Consider the following 24,191-nt stretch of genomic DNA (forward strand, 5'->3'; position numbering starts at 1 on the left):
TAAGCTACAAATAACTCTTTTGTAATACAAGCTGCCTCATCCCTCATGCTCAAGAAAAAGGAGAAAGCATTGAACATACGGTGAAAATGAACTGATAACGTTAGCATAGCTTAGTAATGTTTCTTTTTTTCTCGTTAAAATGGAAAGCTCTTCAAATAGTAGAATAAGGATTTATATTTTTATTATCAGGGACGCTATTCAGAACTACAGCTCCTAAAGATAACCAGCTCCTTTGTTACAAAGCTTTTTGGAAATCAGTACAAGGAGGCAGCAGGAATTCTCCCCTCCCTCTGTTCACAGTTGCACCAGTGAGTTCTGTGCTGCCTCTGACATACCAGACACGTGGCATTGCTGATATTCAGATATGATGAATTATGGCTCAGACCTGATGTTTCTCTTTTAATTTTATGGTATAACATACACTTAATTTGTTAAAGTAGAAATAATATACTAATTAATACTAATAAAATTCTTACATAAAGAAAGCTCTCAAATGGTCATAGGCTTAATGTCCCTCCTTCCTTTTTACAGGAAGAAAAATGACTAAAACTTGAAGTCAGACTCTGGCATGCTTGAATACCATATGCCTGCACTATTGAGAGACTGGAGCAGAGTATCTGGAGAAAGATGAGAGAGTGTGGGTGGCAATAGAAAAAACAACCACGACTGTAAGTTAGCAAGATAATATCCTTACTTTCTTCTGTGTGTCTCAAGAGTGATTAAAAAAACATTGGTGTTTTAAAAATATTGCTGAAGACTACAGTGTGACTCATAATGCTTCAGAGAATGGAATTCTTGGAAGTTTCACTGTAATGCCAGATTTCAGAATGGAGGGCAGCAAAGCTGCGGAGAAGTAACATGAGGCTATGTTGACGGAGAAAGAACATCTCTGAGGAAATGCAGGCAAGAGAGAAAGAAAGGAAAGAAAATGAGCCTGGGGAAAGATGACAAGACAATTATTTATACTGAGAACTGTTGCTTACACTGATGGGAATGTTTCAGTGCTTTTTGAGATTTTATTGGCCAGCATGCCTGCCTACACAATGCTTGGTCATAAGCACTGCAGGGGAAGATAGGTAAACGTGTTGACCAATCAGACAATGAAAGCTGTTAAGCGCGACTCTAGAAGTCTAGACCTGGCCTGAAATTTTTGAATGATACTTTTTTTTTGGAGGGGGGAGTAAATTTCTGGTAAATTCAGCGATTTTATGAGGGAATGTATTGGCTGAAAGTAAATTTTCATTGGGAAGGTTTTTCGAGTGAGAATAGACTTTCTGGTAGAATATAATAAAGAAGAATGGCAATTATCTGGAATTAAATAGTAGCCTCACAGTTATGGCATGCACCTGTTTTTTTGCTTGTTACTGTAACATACCCGTTTTATATCCAAAGAAGTACCTTTGCTAGGAAAGCTGTCTTTCTCCCATTGTCCCCAACAAGTGCTGATCACTGCCTATACCCCTGAAGTTCCAAGGAAATCATTTGTGTGTATCACAGGCTATGACATTGGCAGGGATATGGAAATTCCAAGTTCAGATCCATGAACATGGTCTGGGCTTGTACCAGAACCTCCTCTTTTAAGTGAGTGTCCTAACCATCTGGCAGCTGAGGTATGATTGAATTCTCACTATTACTTACAGAGGAAAAAGGTATTGTTTATACTGGAAGCCTAAATAATGAAATCTATGGGTTTTTTTTTTTAAAGAGCATTCTTATTATCTAGTCTCTCCTGTAAACTCTATCTGTAGTTTGTGCATATGGTTAAATAAAATATGTTGGTTCACAGCACTGAAAATGCGTTGATGGCTTAAAGGTGGATAATGCTGCAGAAACTTTGTATACCTTTTAAAAGTTTTATGATTATTCATCTCAAAATTCACATCTGAGAAATGTCATGACTTGATATTTGGTACTTCCTCTCTGAAAAAAAAATTAAATCATATATCCAGCAGGGGAGCAAATATGACACAATATATTCGTATAAGTGATGTCATATATCACAGTTAAATAACTACCCTAAGCGAACAATTAGTTGACATATTCTTGGCTGAAATTTGTTCATGTAATTTGATCGATGAAGTGTGTGGATAAAGAATAGATTAACAGATCATAACCAGTTCATGAACAATTCATGAACAGGAAGAAAGACTACAGAGCAGGGAATTTGAATAATGTATATTTTATTTCACTTCTATAACACAAAAATGTAGATTTTTGAGTTGGCCAAAACAGAAAATGAAACTTTTCATTTTTTGTTTTATGTATTATTTCTGGAAAATTACATCTAGTTATACTTAGAAATAAAACATCCCAAGTGAAAAAGGTGGTCTATTATGAAAATGGGAGCATAGATTTTTTTAGGTTTTACTTTTAATGTTTTTATGTTTTAATGAATTCTTGTTGGAATAATTTTGCAATTTTCAGGTGGCTGACAACATGGATTTTAGCTAGGTTGAACTGGCAACTTGGGTGGATAAAACATTTGATCAAAAATTTGTCCAGCTTTCCTGGGCTTATGATCTAGCAATTCCCTCATTTCCCAAAGCAGTGGACGGAGAAATGTTTTTCCCTTATAGGATTAGTGCAACTAATTTGCTTTCATATTGCCTGTCATCCTGTAGATTTCATGATACATGAACACAGCCGGACTGTTATGATCTCAGAGTCAGCAGTAAAATCTACAATGCATGATGATAGTAGCTTCTCAAATAAACAGGATCTTAGGCAGAGTGAAAAAATGCACCAAAAATTTGAGTAAACAACAGCAAGACAATCTGCATCTTCTCAGTTTGTGTAGGGGATGTCAAGGCTGGGAAACATTTTCTGATATGCCCATTAATGGATGTACAACTCATCCACTCACTCAGGCGCTAATATTGCACTTTTCTGTTCCGTGCATAAAAAATGTCATGCCAAATGACTCTGAGTGGTATCCTTAATGATGAATTTACAACCATCAGTAAGGAGCCTTCTTCGGTTGACTGCATTAAAGCGGTAGTTGACTATAATGCCATCCAGTGATGCTTTTCCTTGGCCTTATTAAAAAGAGCAGCATACAAGGCAATCATACCCTTGGGTGTCTTCTGACTTGCTCAAAAGTATGGCTTAAGTGTTGATTTCTTTTCCAAAAAAACCCAAATTCCATTTTACAGTGATGACACATCCTTTGTCTAAAAATGAATGACACGGGAATTACAATGCATGCCCTGATTGCTCACCTGGCACTAAGAATAGTACCAGGTTTCACAGACAATACTTAGTTGGGCAGATCTGTCAACTATCAGTGCTGTGCATGGGAAACAGACAATCGGCTCCTTCTTTTCATTGTCCCACAGTTTGGGCCTTATCCCATGCATTTGTAACACAGTATTGCCGTCTCTCTTAGAGACCCGATATGGCTTGCTGGCTTCTTCCCCACCCTCTGGCCCATGAAGCACTGTCTGACTGCATTGAGCAAGAGAAGCCTGGCAGATCCGGAAATGTGAGTCAGTGAGCATATTCAATAACTGGGAAGATAAAATAAAGTCTGATTTTGCTTTTTGTCAAGTCCCTTTTCTAAGGATTAGATTTATTAACCAAACAAAAGATTCCAAAGCGGGATCATAGTAACACAGAATCTGTGGTAAAAGTCAAAGGAGATCTTTCCTGCTTCCAGCAGCGTCTGCAGCAAGTGCCAATACGTATCCTTCTGGATACCTTCTTATCCAACTTTAGGAAACACATGCATTTCTATAGTACATACCAGTATGTTTCAATTCTACTGGTAAATCACTACTGAGTTTCTCCAAACCTCTCTTTATGTTCATGAGAATGCGGATGAAGACTTTAAAAGTTCGGTCAGTAAAAAAATGAAAAGCAATATCAATGACATTTCTTCCTCAATCTGCTCTTTTTTTCTTCCATGCTGTTCCTCCCAGTATAGATAATTTCTGGAAATTATTTCAGCTGAGTGAATCAAGTGAAGACATCTCTCGAGAATAGGAGAGGTCTTGCAGGTCAGTTCTGGGGAATGGTTCCATGTATTACAAATTCTTTTCTTGCTTTTCTTGCCACACCTTCACTCTAATCAGGTAGAGCTAATGACTTAGTTTGATGTCATGGTAGATTATTTAGTATAGCGATACATTAGTCAGCTAAACACTAACTAAAAAAATCTGTAGATCTGCATGGATGTCAAGAAAACTAGAGCTCAGCAAAATCATTCCAATGGTATGCATTCTAGAGAAGGCAATATATAGTTAAAAGGAAAAAAAAGATAAAATGAAATAGAGGAAACAAGACAACTTGAGTTCCATCTAATATTTTCCATTTCCCCAGAACTGTTCATTATTCACTGACATACATGCAATGGATACGTTCCACTTAGAGTGAGAAGAAATAAACATGAACTTGGTAATTTGCTTATTTTTTTGTATAATTATCACTTTTTGAAATAAATATTTAATTCTATAAAATGCACAAGTCCCTGCCTCTCCCCTTCCAATGTTCCAAAACCATTGGACTAATTTTGATCTCTGTTTGCAATTGTATACATGTGTCTGAGTGCTAGTAGCACAATACGTTCTCTATGTCCATGTGCTGCAAATCCAGTTGACAGCAGCCTTGTGTCCTATTCTTTCCTAATTGTCCTTCATCACAAGTGGTAAGTGATCAAATAACTAATTTTTTTTTCTTGCATTGAATTGTGCAACTTCCAAATTTTCTTCAGCACAGTCCCGTAGTTTTCATAAGGGTCACTACCCTATTACAATTTTTAGAAGTCATAACATGTACCTTTAAATTTTATTTATCGCTTAATAAAATACCATTTTTCATAAACATATGCTTTAAAATTTATCCTTAGGTTATGTAATGATTTTTATTCTTAGAAATTATTTCCACTATCAGGTCTTTGGCACTGACTATATCTTTGGCATAATTATGCTTATGAAGTTATATGAGCTCTGAGAAAGCTCTGAAAGATGCTACAACACACATTTTTTTCAAGTTTAAAATACTTGAAGTGAGGTTCTGTGTTGTGAGACCTCAGTTAAATTCCACAGTGTGGCACATCATTTCAGGAGTTGCGCCTGATAATCTGGAGTGATTAAATAAGTATACTGGATTTTGGCTACTGCAGGGAATGTACATCCTGACTGACTCTTCAGGCAAGAAAAGCAAGACCCACCAAGGAAATAGAAATACGACCTTAAAAACCCCACCTGGGGTGCCTTGGAATGGATGTAAAAGTGCAGTCAAATGCAGACTGCTCAAGCACTGGTTGCTTTGTAAGCCTATGAAGGTGAGAGGGAGATGATGGACAGAAGAGATAGAAAGCTTTGCCGTGGTCCTTACCCTCATTGCTAGGGTTTTCAGTAAAATTTACATCTGTTTATCGTTAGTTATGGTGACCACTGCTCTGGATAATGGGATCCTCTTCTACCAGGGGCCATGTGCCAACTCATCCTTGAATGTCTCCAGCAAGAATTGCAGCTCTTAGATGTTGTCTTTGTCAGACATTCAGGCATTGCCTCTGTGTCAGGGTAATTCTGGGCACTGAGGGAGTGATGTGTAGGAGATTGAACTACCTTACTTCATCTGGCTGTGTCCTAAAGGTCTCTTTGAGAGAGGACTTGCAAGGAAATGGAAGCAAATGCTTCCATGACCAAAATCAAGTAGGAGCTATTAACTTGGAAAAGAGAGAGGAAACAACAGATAACCCTGATCTTCTATGTTTGATGGGCACAGGAACTCCATGGACCAGACAGCAGGATCCTTTTGTAAGCATAAGCATGATACCCTGAGAAGACTTATACAAAACGTATTAGCTGAAGGATTTTAACTTGGTCTAGTAATGTATTTTCAGACAGGAAGGATTGAATAGTGCTTACTGTTCTAGTTAGGATGTTTTTGGCTGTTGATTGTTAGTGCATTTACCACTGTAAACCACTTCCAAAATCTCTGAAGAAGCAGGTGGAAGGCCAAGAAGACAAGAAATACACTGAGTAGTCAATTAAGCAGAGGTCATAAATGGACCCCCTTTCAAGAGGCATCATCAAGAATTTGTCTGAAAAGAGGAATTTGCAAAGAAGGAAGCAGGTGTCAAATTCCTTTTGGCATCTGGTTGCTTAAAAGCGTTTAAAGTGAAAAGCTACCTGATCTAAAGCTCAAGACACAGAGAGGATGTGCCTTAACAAGCGGAAGGGAACACATATCGATGGGCTTTATAGCTCCCAGGCTGTAGGGAGGGTGCAGAATGGTGAGGAAACGTGCTGATGTGACTGAGTTCTGGCAGGATTTAGGACACTGTAGCACTGTCAAGAGGAACTTGAGAATGATTTTTGAGCTCTGTATTCAAACAGCTGTCTGTCTTCCACAGCATACTGTAGAAAAATAGAGGTTTTGAACCATTAGAAAAGCAAGGAAGTGCAATATCCCAGATTTTGATCGTAATTACACCCAGGTGGTTCTGAAGTGACTACACTCGTGTCATTGAAGTTACACCAGTGCAAAACTTGTGTGAGAACTGAATCAAGCCCTTTGTTTTCTTGCATTTGTGTACCAAAAGAGCACTCTAACAGCTCTTAGTAAATAATAAATTAATAATGATATGATGATCTCCCTTATGACTGGAAGAAGGACAGAAAAATTAGTGTCAGAGTAAGAATTTGCTTGCAAGATTCTTTGAATGTGTCATTTCTAGATCTGTATTGGCTATATGATGCTTTGCTGGACAGATTTTGATTCCTGGACTGATTTTCATTTTCATTTCAAACATTAGAAATACCAGGTTTAGTCAGTATGTAGTGAACAATGCAAAACCTACAACATAGAGCTTGTAGATCAAATGAGTAAGACCTCTGGTCTGTTCATCGTAAAATACCTTTAAATCCCGAGCAGAAAGTAGTAATGACAACAACTGATGAAAGAAGGGATGAAAGCAAGTGCTTTTGCTGTCTCACGGCTGTAAAGCAACTAATATTTTAGTAGCTGCTTTCATTTGTGTTTCCCCATTTGTGCCTCAGAATACACCAGATTACAATGTTACATCACATTTTTAATGACTGCAACCATGTCCTGAGATCCCCCTCCGACCACACCACAACTTCCTTCTTTCTTTTCCCCTCCCGGCTGGAGGACTGTGTGTCATTATGCCGAGACCAAAATTCAATTAATTATTGACAGAACACCTAATCGCCACTCAGATCTCTCTCTGATAAATCTCTTCGCTGCTCTCCGACTTCTGTTTGCCACGCACTAGGAAGGTGGAAAGGCAGTGAAAATGCGTTTGAAAGATAGGACGCTTCTCAATACTGTGTATCAGCCGGATAGCCTTCCCACACTCTGGGCTCTTCAGGTGTAAAGTTCTCGTCTGGGCTAAACAAGTGTCCCCGAGAAAGCTCGGCGGGATGAAGGCTTGTCATTAATTTTAAGTGGGGGATGTAATAGAAGCAGGTAACTTCGATTTATGCAAAGAAAAAGTGTGATCTCTTTCAGGGAGTCCGGGCGCTCACAGCAAATTTTGCTGCTGATGATTAAAGTGATAACGAAGAGCTCTGTGTTCAGTTTAAAGGAGGAAGGTAGCTTTATTTTAGAAAAATAAAAATCCTGACTTCCCATAGCCTTTGACCAAAATCTGCTGGTAGCAGAAGGTAAAGACGAGACTGTTTCTGTAACTATTAAGACCCAAGTAAGAACAGGCACCATTTCTGTCCTTACGGACGGAAAGTGGCCCGGGGGCCGGGCCGGGCTGGGGACGTGCCCGCGGGTTGCCCCTAACTTCGGATTACACCTAAAGCATACCAGAAGGGGGTAAGAAAAAGAGGTAACGAGGTGAGACAGCAAAGAAGGGCTTTATTGTAAAGTAAGGAAAACTAATATGTGGAGAAAAAAGAAGTAATCGGGCGGAGAGAGGCAGCCCGGGCTGCCCCGATGCCGGCGCTGAGGGCGGGCGCCGACCCCCGGCGAGGGCCGGGCGGGTGCTGGGCACTAGCTCCGGCCTTCACATGCCTCCGGGAGCCGAGCGTAGCGCTGCCGAGCGGCCCGGCTCCGCCCGGGGCTTCTCCGCCGCCTGCCCTCGGGGGGCGCGGGGTTGGTACTGGCCGCGGGCAGCGGGGCGGGACGGGGGGCACACGCCGCCCTTTCCCTCAGACTGCGTGAGAAAAGTCCTGAGAGGAGAGCCGCCCCGACGGGTTGCAAGAGCTCCTCTGCCCTCGATTTTCACGACACGACGCGCTTGGGGCTGGGAAGGGCACGGCGGGCCGGGCAGGGCGCGGCTGCGCCGGGGCGGCGGGGTAGGGGCGGTGAGCTGCCCCGCTCTCTGGAGCCCGGAGCGGGCGGCTGCCCCCCTCCTCTGCCCTCCTTCGGGATGGGTGCCTCCCGCCTCGGGAGCGGCCTTCGAAGGGAGCGGGGGTGGGCGTCGCCGTCCTTCAGGCAAGAGGCAGCCGGGCGTGCTGATGCTTGGGAGCCGGGGACCAGGGAAAAGCGCTCGCTCGTCCCGCGTGGGGTCGCGGGGCGAGAGCCGAGGCTGACGCGCCCATACGCCGGGCGAGGGGCACGGAGCGTGTCTGGAAGCGGCTCAGGCACTGGCACCGCTACCTCTCGGCAGCGAGCAGCGCCCGAAGCCGGGCCTGGCCCGGAGGAACGGGGTGATGTCCCGCCGCAGCCTGCCCTGCGAGGGCTGCCGCCGGGGCTCCCCCGCCGCCCCACCCTCATCGGGGGTGCCCGACCTGGGCGAGGCCGGGGCAGCCCTGAGCCCGGTGCCCCGGGACGGTCGGCAGGGCGTCCGCTCAGGGTGGCGGAGGAGGCGGTGGAAAGGTGAAGTGCTGAGGGGCTTTAAGGGCCGGCAGAGCAGGCTGCACGGCCAGACGGGTCGGGAAGCCCGAAGCGGCATCTGAGCCCCGTCTTTTGACACCTCAGCCAAAGCAGCCTGATTTCCAGGGGCGCTGCGCTCCCGCCGAGGGCCAGGGCTGCGGGGGCGAAGGGAACCGAGGAGCGGGGTCGGAGCTGCTGGTTTAGCTGTGAGAGGCCGCCCGGTGCTGCTTTCCTCACGGGGCAGCGGCGGAAGCGGTTACCCGGGCTGATCTCAGCCGTGAATGTTGAGGGACGAAGGACGTTGCGTGGACAGGGGAACATTGTCATGGGCAAGGCAGGGGCCATAACGCCCTTAGAAACAGCTTCCGCAGGGTCAGCTCAGTGCTGCGGGCGCGACTCGGTCCCCGCCGCTTGCCTAACCTTCGGGCGGCGCACCCCTCTCCAAAACTCAGTCAGGGAATGAACAGCCTCGTCCCACTGCTCGCAAGGACAGGGACGCGTTCAGAGACACAACGGGAGCTGCTTAAAGGCCCGCTGTTTTCTGGGCGGCTTTGCGTAGCTCCTGTGGGACTTGCGGGACGCTCTCCACGCTCGGTTTCACCTGTCGGGCACCGGGGCGGGGGCGAGCTCCGACACCCCGCAGCCTTTGAAAGGCAGCTGCCGGCCCCAGGGGTGTGAGCCTGGCCCCGCCGCGCTGGGCGCTGCCCTCCGGCCCGGCCCCGCCTGCCCGCAGGTGCGGGCGCCGCTGCCCCCGGCCGGACTCCGGCTCCGGCCCCGCCTGTGCGACCGCCACCGGTCGTCCTCGGCGGGGCGGCTCTCCCGGCCAGGAGGGCTTTCCCCCGCCTGTTTTTTTTGGACGGGATTCACTTGCCTGCACGGCGCCGGCCAGCCCTGCACCTTCCCCCGCCCGGGGCTCAGCTCCGGGGCCAGAGAGGGAGCGCACCTTCCTCTGGGCCATTCTCTAGGGCCACTGAGGTGCCCCCTCCCCCGGGAGCCTTGGAGGTTTGGATTTCCCCCCTGGGGACGACCAGTACACCCCCCCACCCCCCTTCTCCTTCGGAGCCCGCCGCCCCCCAGACCCTCGCAGCGCATCCTCTGCCGCCTTCCCCTCCTGGCTGCGGGGAGGGTGTTGCGAGGCAGGCAACAGGGAAAGCGAATGCAGCGGTCTGAAGATACAGAGAGGCAGTCAAGGTTAGACGTGTATTTACTCAACCTTTATTATTTAAAAAAAATTCATTAAAAAAAAAGGTGAACGAACGTCTTACAAAACCCCCCCACATAAATAGGACATTCCGTTCAGCTCTGGCTATTGGCAGTTCTAGTACTTGACAACATCAGACGCGATTTCCTGGCATTAGAAAAACCCATTTCAAAATCGGTCATCACAAAGAAATACTAGAAATCCCAGTTAGCACTTGCTAGGCAGCACGGAGCACTTGTACACAACTTTTCAAACACACACCCGCGCACACACGCAGCTGGGAACAGATCCCGTAGGAAGAGAGCCTCCTTAAAAAATAGTAAACGCTTCTCAAAAAAAAAAAGGGGGGGGGGAAAGAGAGTTATTTACAAAACGCACATGGAAATACAGTATTGACAGAGCGTGGCTGGCAAATCAACATGATTTGAATAGAGAAAGGACTGTGGCACATCTTGCTCGAAAGCTCGCACAGCAGCCTCCTTCGAGCGTCCCCGGGGGAAGACAGCTCCTGCCGTCCGCGCCGCAGCGCCTTCTCCCTCCCCACATCTCCTCCCGCCCTCCCCTCGCCTCTCCACCCCGGCACTTCTTGCCAGGTCCTTTTTACACTTGGATGACCACCGTGCTGGGGCTCTGGAGCCGGGTTTTGTACTGGTCTAGCCAGCTCCTCAGCTCCGAGATCTTGTAGCCCTCTGGTCCTCTGCCTCCCTGGTACATCACCTTCTCCTCCTGGATGATGTAGAGCCTCTCGAAGTAGGCGCCGTAGGCGGCGCTGGAAGCATTGTCCATGGTGTCCACGGCCAGGGGGCAATCGGGCGCCCCTTCCCGCATCAGCTGAGCTGCCCGCAGCCTGTCCTGGAGGCACTGGTGCTTGGGGATGCTGTAGGCTGCGTCCGAGCTGACCCAGCCGTCGGAGGGGTGTGCTTCTTCGATGTACACCAGCAGGAAGTCGGCAATGTCCACGAAGTGCGCGGCCAGGCGCTGGAAGGACCTCAGGCGGGCCATGAACGGGGGTCAGGTGCAGCTGCCGAAGTTGAGGATGAGGGGTCTCTTGCCGCGGGCGAAGTCCAGGATGCGGAGCCTCTTCTGCCCGTCCAGCTGGATCACCTCGGGGTTAGGGGCTAAGGAGCCCACGTGCGCAGACTTGAAGAAGTCCAGCTTCTGCCCGTGCCACACGGCTTTCAGCGACTCCAGCGTGAACATGCGGTTGGAGTCGGACACGCAGACCGGGGGGTCGTCGGGGGGCGGCCCCTCGCTGGCGCTGGCCGCCTCCTCCGCCGTGGGCATCATCAGCATCTTCTTCCTAATGCACAGAAAATCCAGGAGCCAGAGCATCACGGCGGTGAGCAGGAAGCGGGGGAAGAGGAGGATGCAGGCGGCCGCCTGGGTGAGCAGCTGCAAGGTGTGAACGCCAAGGGAGTGGAGCATCGCAGCGGCTTGTGCTGCAGGGCGCCGGCTGCCTGCGGGCCCCCACGCACCCTGCTTGCCGGGGTCTGTGCAGCACGGCTGAGATCCCGCTTCTCTTTAAGCCCATTTTATAGTCAGGGATTTAAATGAAAAGTGACTCCACCTCCGGCCAGAACCCGCCCCTCTGGAACTTGAGCCTGGGGATTACCTACCCCTCCACTCTAATGACCTAAAAATACACAGACAAAAGGGGAGAGAGCCCCGGCAGGAGCTGCGAGGGACGTGCAACGAAGCAGGGAGCAGCCGCTATCAGGCACCAGCAGGGAGCCCGAGATAGGGCTCCGCCAGGGTCCCCGGCCGCAGATAGCGGCAGGCGCTCACAAACAGCCCCGCCGAGGACAATGCAACAGGCGCAGCCCGACCCCGGCCCGGCCCGGCTCCGCACAGGGCCGGAGCGGCAGTGGGAGCGGGGCCCGGGCCGTCCCGGCAGCGCCTGCAGGTGACAGGGACGGGCCGCCCGCGCCGCCGCCCTCCCCGCGCCTTCCTCCCCGCCCCTCCCCGCCCCGCCATCCCGGTCTCCCCCTGGGCACGGCCTCCGCTCCGCCACACGGCCCCGGAGCCGCGGGGGCACCTTGGCCTCGAACCCGCGGACCCCGCCGCGCCCGCATCCTCCCGCCGCGGCGGCGGGGCGGGAGGCGGCGGCTGCCCCAGTCGGCGGGCAGCCCCCGGCCTCGCGGCGGGCGGCCCGAGCCCCGCCGGCGGAGCGCCTCGGCGCGCGCGGGGTGCCCGGTGGGCGCGGGCCGGCGGGCGCTGCCCCGCGGCGGAGGAGGGGCGCGGGGCGGCGCCGCGGCCGCTAGGGGTAGCTGTTGCCCGAGAAGCGGCCGCGGCGGCGGCGGCGGCGGCTGCGGCGGGAGGGTGGGGGGGGCCGCGGGGCCCTGCCACCCCCCGGCTCGGAGGTGCCCGCGCCCCCGCAACCTGGCCCCGGGCCCCGAGCCGGAGGGGGCGTCCCCACGGCGGCGGCTCTCCCCCCCGGGGAGGGTCGCTGGCTTCCCCCTCAGGGGTGTGGGTCGCCTCGGGGAGCTCCGGGGCCGCAGGAGGCTGCGGGGGGCGAGGCGGGCTCACCCCGAGGCCGCGGGTGCGCGACGGGGTGTGAAGGCGGGGCCCGGCCGCGCTCGGCACCGGCCTGGCTGGGGCGTCCTCGGCACCCCCGGGGAAGATGGGCCGGTCCCACCCCGGGGCCTGCGGGGCGTGCGACCCCCGGGCTTCTGCCAGCTCGGCCCCGACCACCGTCTCCCATGCTGCCCCCATACGGCCCAGGACAGGCGGGCAGCGGGCACGGTGGAGGCGGCGGGGGAGCGCTGCCTTCGCGATGTCCCCTTGTCTGCCGAGGGCCCTGCTGCGCCCGGCAGAGCTGTAAGGCAGGGCGGGCGCTCGCTTACAGGGACCCCGGAGGCGGCAGCGGTATTTGTTTTTTTCTGTTGTCAAGTGAAGTAGAAACACAAGTGTCTCATGTGAGCAGGTCTAGCAAAGTCCTTAAACAGATGTGGGTGAAGTGTCACCTCATGGACAAGTCAGGTAGACCTGTGTGCTGTCCACAGAGCGGACAGGCAAGGGCTGGTTTGGGGTTGGCTGGGCTGTGCATCAGTAGCAAAGTGCTTGCAGTATGTGGAGCTGAGCAAAGACTGGCTACCTGCAGTCTTCTCCCAGTCAGAAGGGATTTATGGCCCCTAAATTCCTTCTTGCTGGACTAGATGGAGACTTGTCGCAGATGTACGGAGCTTAAATCGAGTTCGGTATATAGACACAGCCCTAGACAAAATACGCCAGCTCTGCTCACAGCCTTGCCACTCCGCTGATGCAGGGTTCCCAGCTTGCAGCGTGCACATCATTTCCTCGCCAGCTTCTTCAGAAAGGGATATTAGTGTTGTCCAAAACGCTGAACACTGCCCTCTGCTATGCAAATGCGACTCATGCATCCCCGAGCTGCTGCAGCTGCTGCTCACCCAGGTGCCCGCCGTGCTGACTTTGGGGACGCAGGACCCAAGCATTCAATGTGCGTATGGATCCTGAGCGCCCCGCTGCTGCCTGTGGCCGATGCCAGGTCTCGGGCTGCAGAATCCCGGAGATCCCGAGGATCTGCAGCTCCCCCCGGGTGCAGTCTGCACTTCTCCAAATGTGACTGTGCACGTCTCCGTGCCTCCCATCGAACATCTGCAAAACGGAAAAATTAATGCTGAGCCTCCTCATGGGACTCTAGGCGGCTTACTTCATTTTTACGTAACTCATTACCAGAACTCTGAATAAAAGGCAAAATTAAAATCTCGTTTTATTTTTTCTTTATCTGGTTCCGAATAGACTGTTTTAGAGCGATCTAATCAGGCGCCTTGGTTTGCAGCCCCCTGGTGCATCGTCTTTTAGTTGGTGTCAACAGCAAGTGAAGGGAATTCAGCATTTTAGCATCTGAATGGAAATGTATGCTCCAGTCCTCATAAAGCCACGTTCATACACTAGCCTAAGTAATAACTTTTTTGGCATTCCGTGGTGCTCAGTCCAGGGAAAATTACTGACTAGATATTTACTATATTGTCAAACTTATTTTGAACTCTTCATGTGGGCCTCTCACCACCTCTCTGTGCAGTTACGCAATCTTGAAAACCACAAATTAAAGCCTCTAAACAGACGCAATAACAAATTGTGGTAGCTCTGAAGAAACCCCCAGGAAAAAAAATTGATCTCTCAAAGCGACCTCTTCAAACTATGCTGACAGACAAAAGCCTGAGTAAACAGATGGGTTTGCAACCCTGAGTATCAACAAACTTTGCTCTACTAGATCAGTGAGAGATATTCCGAAGTAAAAAAAGTATTTGGTCTTACATAGCATATTTGTAGCTGAATAGGGACTTTGGAAATGGCTTTTTCTCCATTCCCTGGAAACAACTTTGCTTTATTTTTATAGTTTGAAGGAAACTTTTGAATTGGGAATTCCTATTCAGCTCTGGATAGAGCAGAGAACCAAAGCATTTTGCTCCAGCAAACTGGGCAAACTGGCCCACTGCTACACTTTCCGGCCGTAGGAAAATTCAAATATAACCCGAGGCCACTGATTAATAGTGAAACAGTGGCTTTGCACGGCTCTAAAAGCCACACACCGATGTGTTCAGTCAAAGTACGGTGCTCATGTGTATTTATACAAAACTCCGTGGGAAAGGGTGGAATTCCTTCTGCAGCCCTTTGGTTCTCGGGAGGTTTGAAGTGACGTGTCGCTGCCGTTCTCACTTCTGTGTCATGCTGGACCGTTTTCAAAATCATGTGTTTTCACTCCGGTAAACCCTCTCTCTACTTTACAAGGGTTGTACCTCCCAGACGGATCTTGGATAATTTTTAGGTACGTGAAGGTAATCGGTCTTTCTAGGAATCCATATCGCTGCTACAAATAGCGTGGGAACTGGTGTCTTCCTGTGCACTGAGTTCATAGAATATATCTTAAAATATGAGATTTACAGTGGCACATCTGGTTATGGGTGGTTTTTACTCTTCTGCTGTGGTCTGTGGTTCAGCAGTCACTAACTTAAATATATATAAGTTTGTGTGTGTGTGTCCGCATGGGAGCACATACAGGGTTCACATTATTTCCCTGTTTGAGAACTTTATAGCTGTAGTTTTTCTTCATTTGATAAATGTAATTTATAACTCTTTTAAAGTTCTTTTCATAAACAGGAGCTAGAAAATAAATTCGGCAACTTATAAAAACAAACCCTCAAAAAGCTGAAATTAAAAACATCAGGTCTGCTTTGATGTAGAGGATGTGTTGAAATGGTATATTTACATGTTTATTTTCTATTTTATAATTTCCTGCGCAAAGGCACGCAATACTTTTGACAGGAAACTAAATGTGTTTTGGAAGAGTTCCACCTCTCATGTCATCTGAGTTACATGTCGTTAATGTGTTAGAGCAGAACTTTATGTGAAGGGAACAAAAAAGACTTCACTGAAGTTTGGATCCGGCCCTGAAATAAGAGCTGGACAATTTCATCTCATTTAAGCGGCTACCCAGTGCCTACGGAGAGGTGCAGTAGCGCAGTGGTAAATTGCTCACCTGTCTGGTATCTGTAAGAAGTGCGTAAATGTTATATTGCTGAAATCGGGGGTGGATAAACTCCATTTGCAGCTGTTTGCTCTTGGTGACACCTCTGGAAAAAAGTTACCGTAAACTGGAGTCTGTGCATGGGTCTGGCTGTCTCTGGACACTACATCCCTCTTAATCTTTCACTGCTTTTAGATGACACCTGTTTTTCTTTTCCTCCCTCCTATTTGGTTTGTTGTTTTTTTGTTTTGTTTTGTTTTTTTTAAAATATATATATGACTCAGAAAAAGTCAAGCACCTAGCCAGTGCTTTGAGTAGCTTTGAGAACTGAAAAAAAAAAGGTGCCATACTGCAGATTGGTCTGTAAAATCAGTAGCGGAGCTGTGGAATTTGACTCTCCTACCCCACCCTGGCATTCTCTTCAAATACATGACAAGTATGTCATATATGACGAAGGCATTCCCTGCACTGAAGCTTTTACTTTTTTTTCCCGACTTCTTGCTGGCTCCAGGTTGAACTGGGAAGGACTTGTTTAATTTGGAGGGAGGACGGATTCCACAGCTACAGGTCTGTTAGTGCAACGCTCAGATCTCACCCTGAGTAAGCGGAAACCAACATTTTCTTCAGCCTGTGAGCTTTGCAGCGTGACCACGCGTACAGTTCCCCTGATGTGTTAATGGGTTTCTGCACCTGCCTCCGTCCACGCTGCTGCTCGCTAGTGCCCCGGTTGTGCTCGCAGCCTGTCAGGCCGTGGTAGAAACTAGATAACCGAAAGGTTCTGGATTAAAGGCTTCTATTTGTAAACCCAGATGATTTTGGTGACTGGGTTTACTTTAGGACCCCTAAAATAGTGTGTAATAGCACAACGTATGGTGCAATTTGATGAATGCCAAAAGGTGCAATTTTCCACCCCATGAAACCCTTCCTCACTTTTGCTTGCACTGTGTCTTTGTGTCTTGTGCGATCCTGCGGTGACCTGTGGTGACCTGGTTCGGGGACTAAGGGGGCAGAAAGCCTTGACTTTAGAAAAATGAGTTATCTCCTGACAGGTCGGTTCCCTAAACTGGCTCTTGACAAAAGGAAATGATCACATGCGCGATGCAGAGAAAGCACAAGAGAAATGGCCACAGCGTGCGGCCACGGCAGGGGTAACAGGACCACTCCATCAGACCACCTTAGCAATATTATCAAACTGCCCCTGGGTGGGACTGCATACTGGCAACGCTTTAAGAGCAGGAATTTCCTGAACGAGCTTCCCTGCAAGGAAAACGTACGTAGTCTTTCCCTCTTGTGTCGTGGAGGGGTATAGGAGATGTACAGGAGATGACAGTGGCTGCCACAAGGTCCTGCTGGGCAATGGAGCCAAATGGGGCACGCAGCCGGCTTCTGGGGTGAGCCAACAATGTCAGCTTCAGCAGCAGCTGCTAACACACTTCCTCCAGCAGTAGGAAATCAGATTATCCAGAAACTCCCGTGCCAAGCACATCTCTGCTACCCATCAAGCAAACTGCTCAGAAGCTGCTGTGGCTCAAGAGCTCAGGCTGGACCCCCTGGTAGTACAGGATAATTACAGTCATCTGAATGGTTTGCTCTGCAGCAAAGACAACAGCCCCGTCCAGAAGTGGAACCCCACAGAGTTATGCTTAAGCGGCAACTTTATACACATTGAATACAGATGAAGTCCTTGGCAGAAAGAGAAAACACTTCTTCCATTTTCTTTGTTTATACCAGTTTCAGGTGTGATGCAGAGGAGGATGAGGAGATGCAATTTGCTTGAGTCTAAATCTCCTCTAAGAAGATTGTAACAAAACTCACCATGTGCAGTGTCTTATAACAGTGTGATTCCGCATATGACATCAAATTTCAATACACAAACACTGTTTAGAAAGATGAGAACAGCGGGCTGATAACTAAGGTTAGGTTTTCATCTTTTGAATGGCAGCACAGCAAGGGTGTTTTCTCAAAGTGTTAAGGGGATACTTCTGGCTTGACAGACTGGGTCCAGGCTTTGTTGAGGTAAGGGAAACTCCACCCCTTGGAGCTCCCCGTGGGGAAGTCTCAGCCTTCTTCGCAGGCTGATTCTCAGAGCCCTGAGGTTTGTGTGGTGAAAGCCGTGAGCGGCAAAACTCCCGGCACCTTCCTTGTGGTCAGAATTTTGCCCAAGCCGTGTGGCATGATAACAGACAAAAGGAGGGCTGAAGACTCAGGGTGCGGTTTCCATCGTTTCACTGTCCTTAGCAAGTGCAGTAAAATATAAAGGATTTTAAAATAATACCATTTAATAATTCTCAGGTTTTCAGGGGATTGCATGTGCCCTGCCTGAACCGATACACACATCTGAATTTTCAATCTGTAACGGACTCAGAGGGGAAGGCAGGAAAATAGCGTTTAAAAAACATTTATTCAAGAAAAATCTTTAGGGATCATGTCTAGGATAATCTTTTTCAGGAAGACCCTAATTTTCTACAATATAATGGTTTTCCCCAGCAGCGGTTTAAAGGTTTTGAATAAGCTGTAGAACGGTGGAACAAATACTTTAGCAAGAATGGAGGAGTTTACCCAGAAAGGCAGGAGTATCAGCCCGCTTTTGAATATAGAATGGAGATAATTAATCTAATGACCTCTTATCCCCAACATCACTAAAATGTATATTAGGTACATAATGTGGTCTGGTTTTGTGTAAATGATCGCTTTAAGCATGACCCATTCAAAGCAAGTGGTGTGCCAAACAGGAGGCTAGAAGGCACCATTGCTGTGCACTTAGGCTCTCATCAAATAACTCACTTGCTTCAAGCCTTTTCTTTGAACATAAATGTTTCTGAAGTTTTCCAGTGATTTTTTTTCCTGGCATTTGCCCCATGACTCTTCTTATTTTTAGCCATGTAAAATGGCATTATGCAATTGCTGAAATTTGTGTCTTTCAGCCCATGATGATTTATAAGTCTTAATTTCCAGGATACTCCCTTGAAGTTACCTTCTCTTTGTGACCTCAGGATTTCTCTTCCCAGACCTTTGGTATTTATTTTTACTATTGCTGTGGTCGGGGTTTGGCAATGTTGTTTTGGATTAACGACAAACATACATAAGCACTGGAAGGAATACATGTCTTAATGTCCTAATTTAATGCGCGGCTTGTTTATCCATAGTAGAAAGATGTTTCTGGACAGGTTCGACACATCCTGATAATAGGCCTTTGCAGCCAAATAGAAAGATTTTGATGTATCTATCTGAACTGCATGTAATTCTTCACTTGTTCCAAAATAGATGCAATTTGCTTATTTTATATTGCATTGCAGCATTTCTCTCTCAAACTTTGCCCAGAAAGAATTGGAAGCGGAAGTCAGTTAGTTTGGACAAGTACGCATTGTTTATATGGAATCTTTTAATTGACATAAAATTGTGTAAACCTGCTAGCTTCTCTGCTCTTGGATGAAGAAAAGATCTTTGGAGTAACAAGGGCCTGAATTTCTGTTCTATTTTTTCCTTTTATGCAGGAAACTGCAAATAATTTAATGCTCAGATGAATACTCAGCATTTTACTCAATCGTAGAATTTTTCTGATAAGCGGTATATTTTGCTTTTATCATATATCCAGTAATTTTTTAACCGGCATCTTCTGATGATCTTTTCACTTTCTCTGTGTATTCTTATTTACCTTCATTGTTTATTTACTTAGGCTTAATTCCTTCCCTACACAGCCTACTGTGAGTAAAACGTTCCTCTGAAAATGATTAATTTTGCACTTTGTTTACAGAATAGTCTTGCAATGTTGTATCTGATACTCATTAGCAGGAAAACAGAAATAAAAGGAGAAACATTAGTTCTCACCACAAATAATTTTGAATTCACTGGCGTCAGGATCTGACCCAAAATGTTTAGGTTAGCTCAACAGCTCAAGTTGATTCGAAGGGTCTTAATGTTTATGCCTAACAGTGTGTCCTCCTATGACTTTTTATTTTTAGCTGCTCAACAGTTCTTATTTTCTGTGAATTTTAAAGTTATTCTTAGACTAAGCAATACAGTCTCTTCACAGGGAAAAACTGTGACAAGCATTGCTATGTGATACAGCTCATCATTTCATAGGCCCCATCATTTCCACCTGAAGCTCTGGCAGAAAAAACCCAACCAACGATTAAATGGTTACTTTAAACTTAGATATTAAATTTTGGGTTCCAATTCACTCTTCTCAGTGCCTGAATTATTGTGGATACCTGGAGCAGTCCACCATCCTCTGTGAAAATTAATTTAAGAAGGGCCACAAATTGCCTCTGAATATTAACATATGTGCAAACCCGCTTCCCGGAATCCAACTATGCTTTTATTTCTGACATTTTAATAAAATCCATTTTGTGAGAGTGCTAATCCCTTGCTACTAGTTCTTACCTGAAACCGAGTTTGAATTTCTTAAAACAAGAAAATGGTGCTTTTTTAGAAAAGGTATTAAAAAGCCCTTTTAAAAATGGGAATCATATACAACACGGGGAATACATAAGCAAATAAAATAGATCAAAGTGATCTAAGCCCACTAGTAGCAAAGCGAAAGAGTTATGAAATGCATATTTATTGCAAACAAACCCTGGATTTACTAGGTACTGAGGGAACATTTTTTTAAGAACAATTATGTTGTATTTGGAAAAACTGACATTTTCTTTCTTAACTAATTTTAATTGGCACTATGCTCCCACTGAGCCAAAAAAAATGGAAGACAGCCGCAAAATGTAAGTTAAAGTAGGAGTAAAGTATCCTAGCTGATGAAAGCATAGACAAAAGGCTCTGAAGCCCTTTCTTACAAATACCTGCTTCAAGGTGGGGTGGTCCTCGGGCAGTGGTGGCCCGTGCCTATTCCTTGGCCTCTTTTGCAGCCGTTGACATTGCGCTGCCAATGAAGCAGATGTCACTTTTTACCAGCGTAACGCCTGCCAGCAGCCGGCTCAGAAGTGCTGCTTTTAATTAAATTTCTGATTTCAATTGGATTTCAGCTTGCAGTTCACAGCTAACGGAGATTTTCAGGGTGGGGTCTTGTAGGGCATCTAGGAGTATTTCAGACACCTCTGTGTTACAGGGATCTGTTCAGAAACGTCAAGCATCTCCTTAAAATTGGTGACTTTTTTGCCCCCGTTACTTGTGAGAGCTCTTCCAGGGTCTCACTGCTATAATGGCTAGAATTATTCATACTTCCAGCTTAAATGCATCTATGGTGGATTTACACCATTTGTTCATGTGCCAGCATTGTCTCTTTGCTGAGGCACTTTTCCTGCCTCCCCTTGCCCCGTGTGTTAAAGAATCATAGAATCGTTTAGCTTGGAATAGACCTTTAAGATCATCCAGGGCAGTCCTATCCCCTTGGGCACTGCTCCACTGGGGCGAAAAGCCAAACTCTTGTGGGGCGTATCGGCACCGATGGGGACAGGCAGATTCGGGCTCTCTGCTAACGATCCGAGTGAGCTGGGATGCAAATTGGCCCTCTCCTGGTGCCTGTAGAGGTATGGCAATGTAATGCTAAGCCTGAGCGGGTGAGTTCTGCTGGAGACATCATTAGCACCATGCTAATTCAGTCTATATGGATTCTGGGCCGGTACGAGGCCAACTGAGGCTCACGTCGGTCTGCACCTGTTTCCTCAGATGTGCTCACAGTCTCTTCTCATGAGATGGATTTTCCATTTCTCTGATCCTCCTAGAAGCAGTCTTCTGCACCTGTTTCATGTCAAGTCCGTTTTCCTGCATCATATAGGAAGAGATTAATTGGAGAACAAGAGATGGCTCTACCCTCTCCTTCTTTTCCTTGCATTAGCACTGCTTGGCACAGCATACGGTCACTGGTTCAGCACAATCACTCTCATCAGTCTGGTTGACGTCTGGAAGTCACGGACCAACACAGATGCAGCTTGACAGCTGAACACCTGGGCAATGAGTGTGGCATGTCAGGGACACGCTGGGCGTACCCTACATGCGCTATGTTGTTTGATCGGTGATGTGCGATACAGCTTGGACCTACCTGAAACCCAAAGGACAAATGGAAGGTTTATGTACAGTAGTTCCGGAGCCTCTCTGTTGTATCAGCCCACGCGCCGCAGGGTCAACCCACCTTGGTGAGCCCAGAGCAACCGGAGAGCATCGGGTGGACCGTGCGCTCGCTGGCCATCTGCGTCGCTCACGTTTCCCACAGGCTGGATTTCCTGCTCATGCGGTGCATGGCATGGGATCTCCCAGACGCAAACATGGGAGCCCAGGCACATGCCTGGGGGCCGTGTGACAGGGCTGTGGCTGTGGATCTCCTCCATATGGAGCACAGCTGTGTCTGTCCTTGAAAGGGGTGACCTAAATTTTACACACTATTCCAGTGACGTACGACCGGCACATCCCTCGCTGCTGGAAATACCCCGTGTGTTTTTGACTCGTACTTCTTTACCACACGGGCCTCTCTTTAGGGACTCATGCTAACCCTGAATTTGACTGAACCATTTAGAGTTTTCTGCTCCAAGTGCAGCTGGCAAGTGCCCAGCTGATAGTGATATTTTTTGCTGCCAGCTTCATGGAATTGAGCTAGGCAATTCTGGATTTCATCCTATTTGTACTGCTTCAGTCCTTGAAGTCATCTAGTTCTTCCAGTGAAATAGCCCAGTCCTGTTCTGTACACTCAGAGATTTCATGAGTTCATTCCCAATTTTTGCACCCCAGTTTTCTGTCATCTCTGCTGACCACATTCTTGTAATGATGTTGGATCATGATAATCAGCAGACAGCAGATAACCTTAGCTGATGTAAACTGTCACAGCTTTTGCTATCAAAATAGTGCTGGTAGTGTTTCCAGCTAAGGTTCTGCCAGAATTTAATTAGAAAAGTACCTTTAAAATGTGATATTTCTTTAACTACTGTAAACATCTTTTAAAAGAATTCAAAAGGCTTTGCTTAAAAATGCAACCATGCTTATGAAATGGTTACTCTTAGACCAAATTAATACTGAGTGTATCATGATATTAAAGGTGTTACAATAGTAAAGGTTTAGATTTCCATTACTAGGAATATTCCCCCTTGTTTAACTCCGCTGTAACTGTGTTTGCTCTATCCAGATGACCCTAGCTATTGCGATAAAACATGCTCCTCTTTCTCGAGTGAGATGCCAGAGCGATATTGCGACAAGCGCTTGCTTCTTGGTGTGACATCAGTCCCTTTCAACAGTGGCCTTGGAGCTGGCCTTTACGGCAGTTTTATTCTGTTACCCAAAGAACTGGGCATTATGTTGCTCCCTCCTCTATGCTACAAGGGCTGTCTTATCCCCATCCCCTCTCTCCAGCCTTATGGCTGTGAAGAAAACCTAAGAAATATAAACCAAATGCAACAGTGCGTCTGAAAGCGGTCTAGGTAACAACGCCAAGAGATACAAACTGGGCTACATCTCACATATGTTCAGTACTGGTGATTTAACTGTTGACATTGTCATGGTGACAATTAAGAAGCAAGAAGGGGCAGATCCTAGATCTGTGTGGTTTAATGGGAATATTTTGGTGGTAATAGTCACCTCTCATCAAGAACCACCCAAGCTTAGACCTAGCAGGGTCTCTGGGTATGACCCCGTTTTAGAGAGGAAACCAAGCTGGAAGAGCATGTGTACTGAGAAAGCAGGAACAGGTCCTGTACTGAGCAGTCCTGTTTCTGGTGAGCAGTATCTCATCTGGGGAATTGGGACAGATGTTGCTTAACTAGTGGGTGCCACCATTTGGTCTTTGGTAGGAGATGGTCAAATTTCAGCATGTGTTAGTAAGAGGCAGTGATGCAGCCACCATCATTTAATGAATCACTTTTGAAGGTTTTTGGAACTTTTTCTCATTTCTAAGCTATAATCAGTCGGAGAAGGACTTTCTAAAATATTTATCCTCCGTTCTATGTGTAAAAATGATTTACTTTATTTGGTGTTTGGTGCATTATTTTTCCATTAGGAAAGCAAGCTGTAATCTGTTAAACATCTGCGTGGAAGTATCCCAAAATGACCTCATATGATGAATACCGTTATAGGCTGTAGTTGAATAGGTGCTTCTTTTCCCATCTGTGGGAACTGTAGAACCAAAAATATCCTTTCTAAAGGATAAAGTTCTGGAATAAACTTTTTTCTCTTATAGAGAGCTTTCTAGTTTAGAATTGCTTAAGTATATTTCCTTGCAATGAACGTTCTAAAAATAATAAGGGATGATAAATAAGGTGACATTTATATTCAGCGCAGTACTCATTGCCATCAAATTCCATAACCACAGCCCTCTTGTATAGACTTTCAATTTAACAATACATCACCTTTGATTCACAGCTCGAATTGCTGAAAAATCCTCTTGTAATGCTTGCCCTTGGCCCCAATAACTTGCCATTTGCTTGAATCACATACAATGAGTAAGCACTTGAAGCAGTGTACATCTGTACACGTCAGTAATGTTTGTGTAAGGTTTAATTTAGCACCATATATTATGTTGCAGCCTTTACTTTCTGGTAAAGGTGATGTGAGGAAATTGTTCTGCTAAGTAAAGACTGGAAAGTTAGTACTTACTTGAATGTTTTTTCAATGTACCATTTTTTAATTCTAGATAGATTTTTTCCGTTTGAGGGCTGAACAATGTAATGCTGGAGTTCAGCCTGGGCATTTGTGTCCCGAAGTACAGGAGGAGGACAGTACTAAAGAGGTTACTAGCAGCTTTCTGCCAGTTCAAGTACGTTGTGTGTTGGG

General features: G+C 47.0%; 1 protein-coding gene across 1 annotated transcript; it reads right to left on the reverse strand.

Moving 5' to 3' along the window:
- Window positions 1-10,594: 10,594 nt before the first annotated feature.
- DIO3 (iodothyronine deiodinase 3) lies at window positions 10,595-11,419 on the reverse strand (the record flags this gene model as incomplete). The annotated part of the gene is made up of 1 exon (XM_082000079.1): window positions 10,595-11,419. The coding sequence occupies one exon, from the start codon at window positions 11,417-11,419 to the stop codon at window positions 10,595-10,597; it is 825 nt and encodes a 274-aa protein (XP_081856205.1).
- Window positions 11,420-24,191: the final 12,772 nt, after the last annotated feature.

This window comes from Phaethon aethereus (genome assembly GCF_964289735.1).
Source record: "Phaethon aethereus genome assembly, chromosome: 5".
Taxonomy (NCBI): domain Eukaryota; kingdom Metazoa; phylum Chordata; class Aves; order Phaethontiformes; family Phaethontidae; genus Phaethon; species Phaethon aethereus.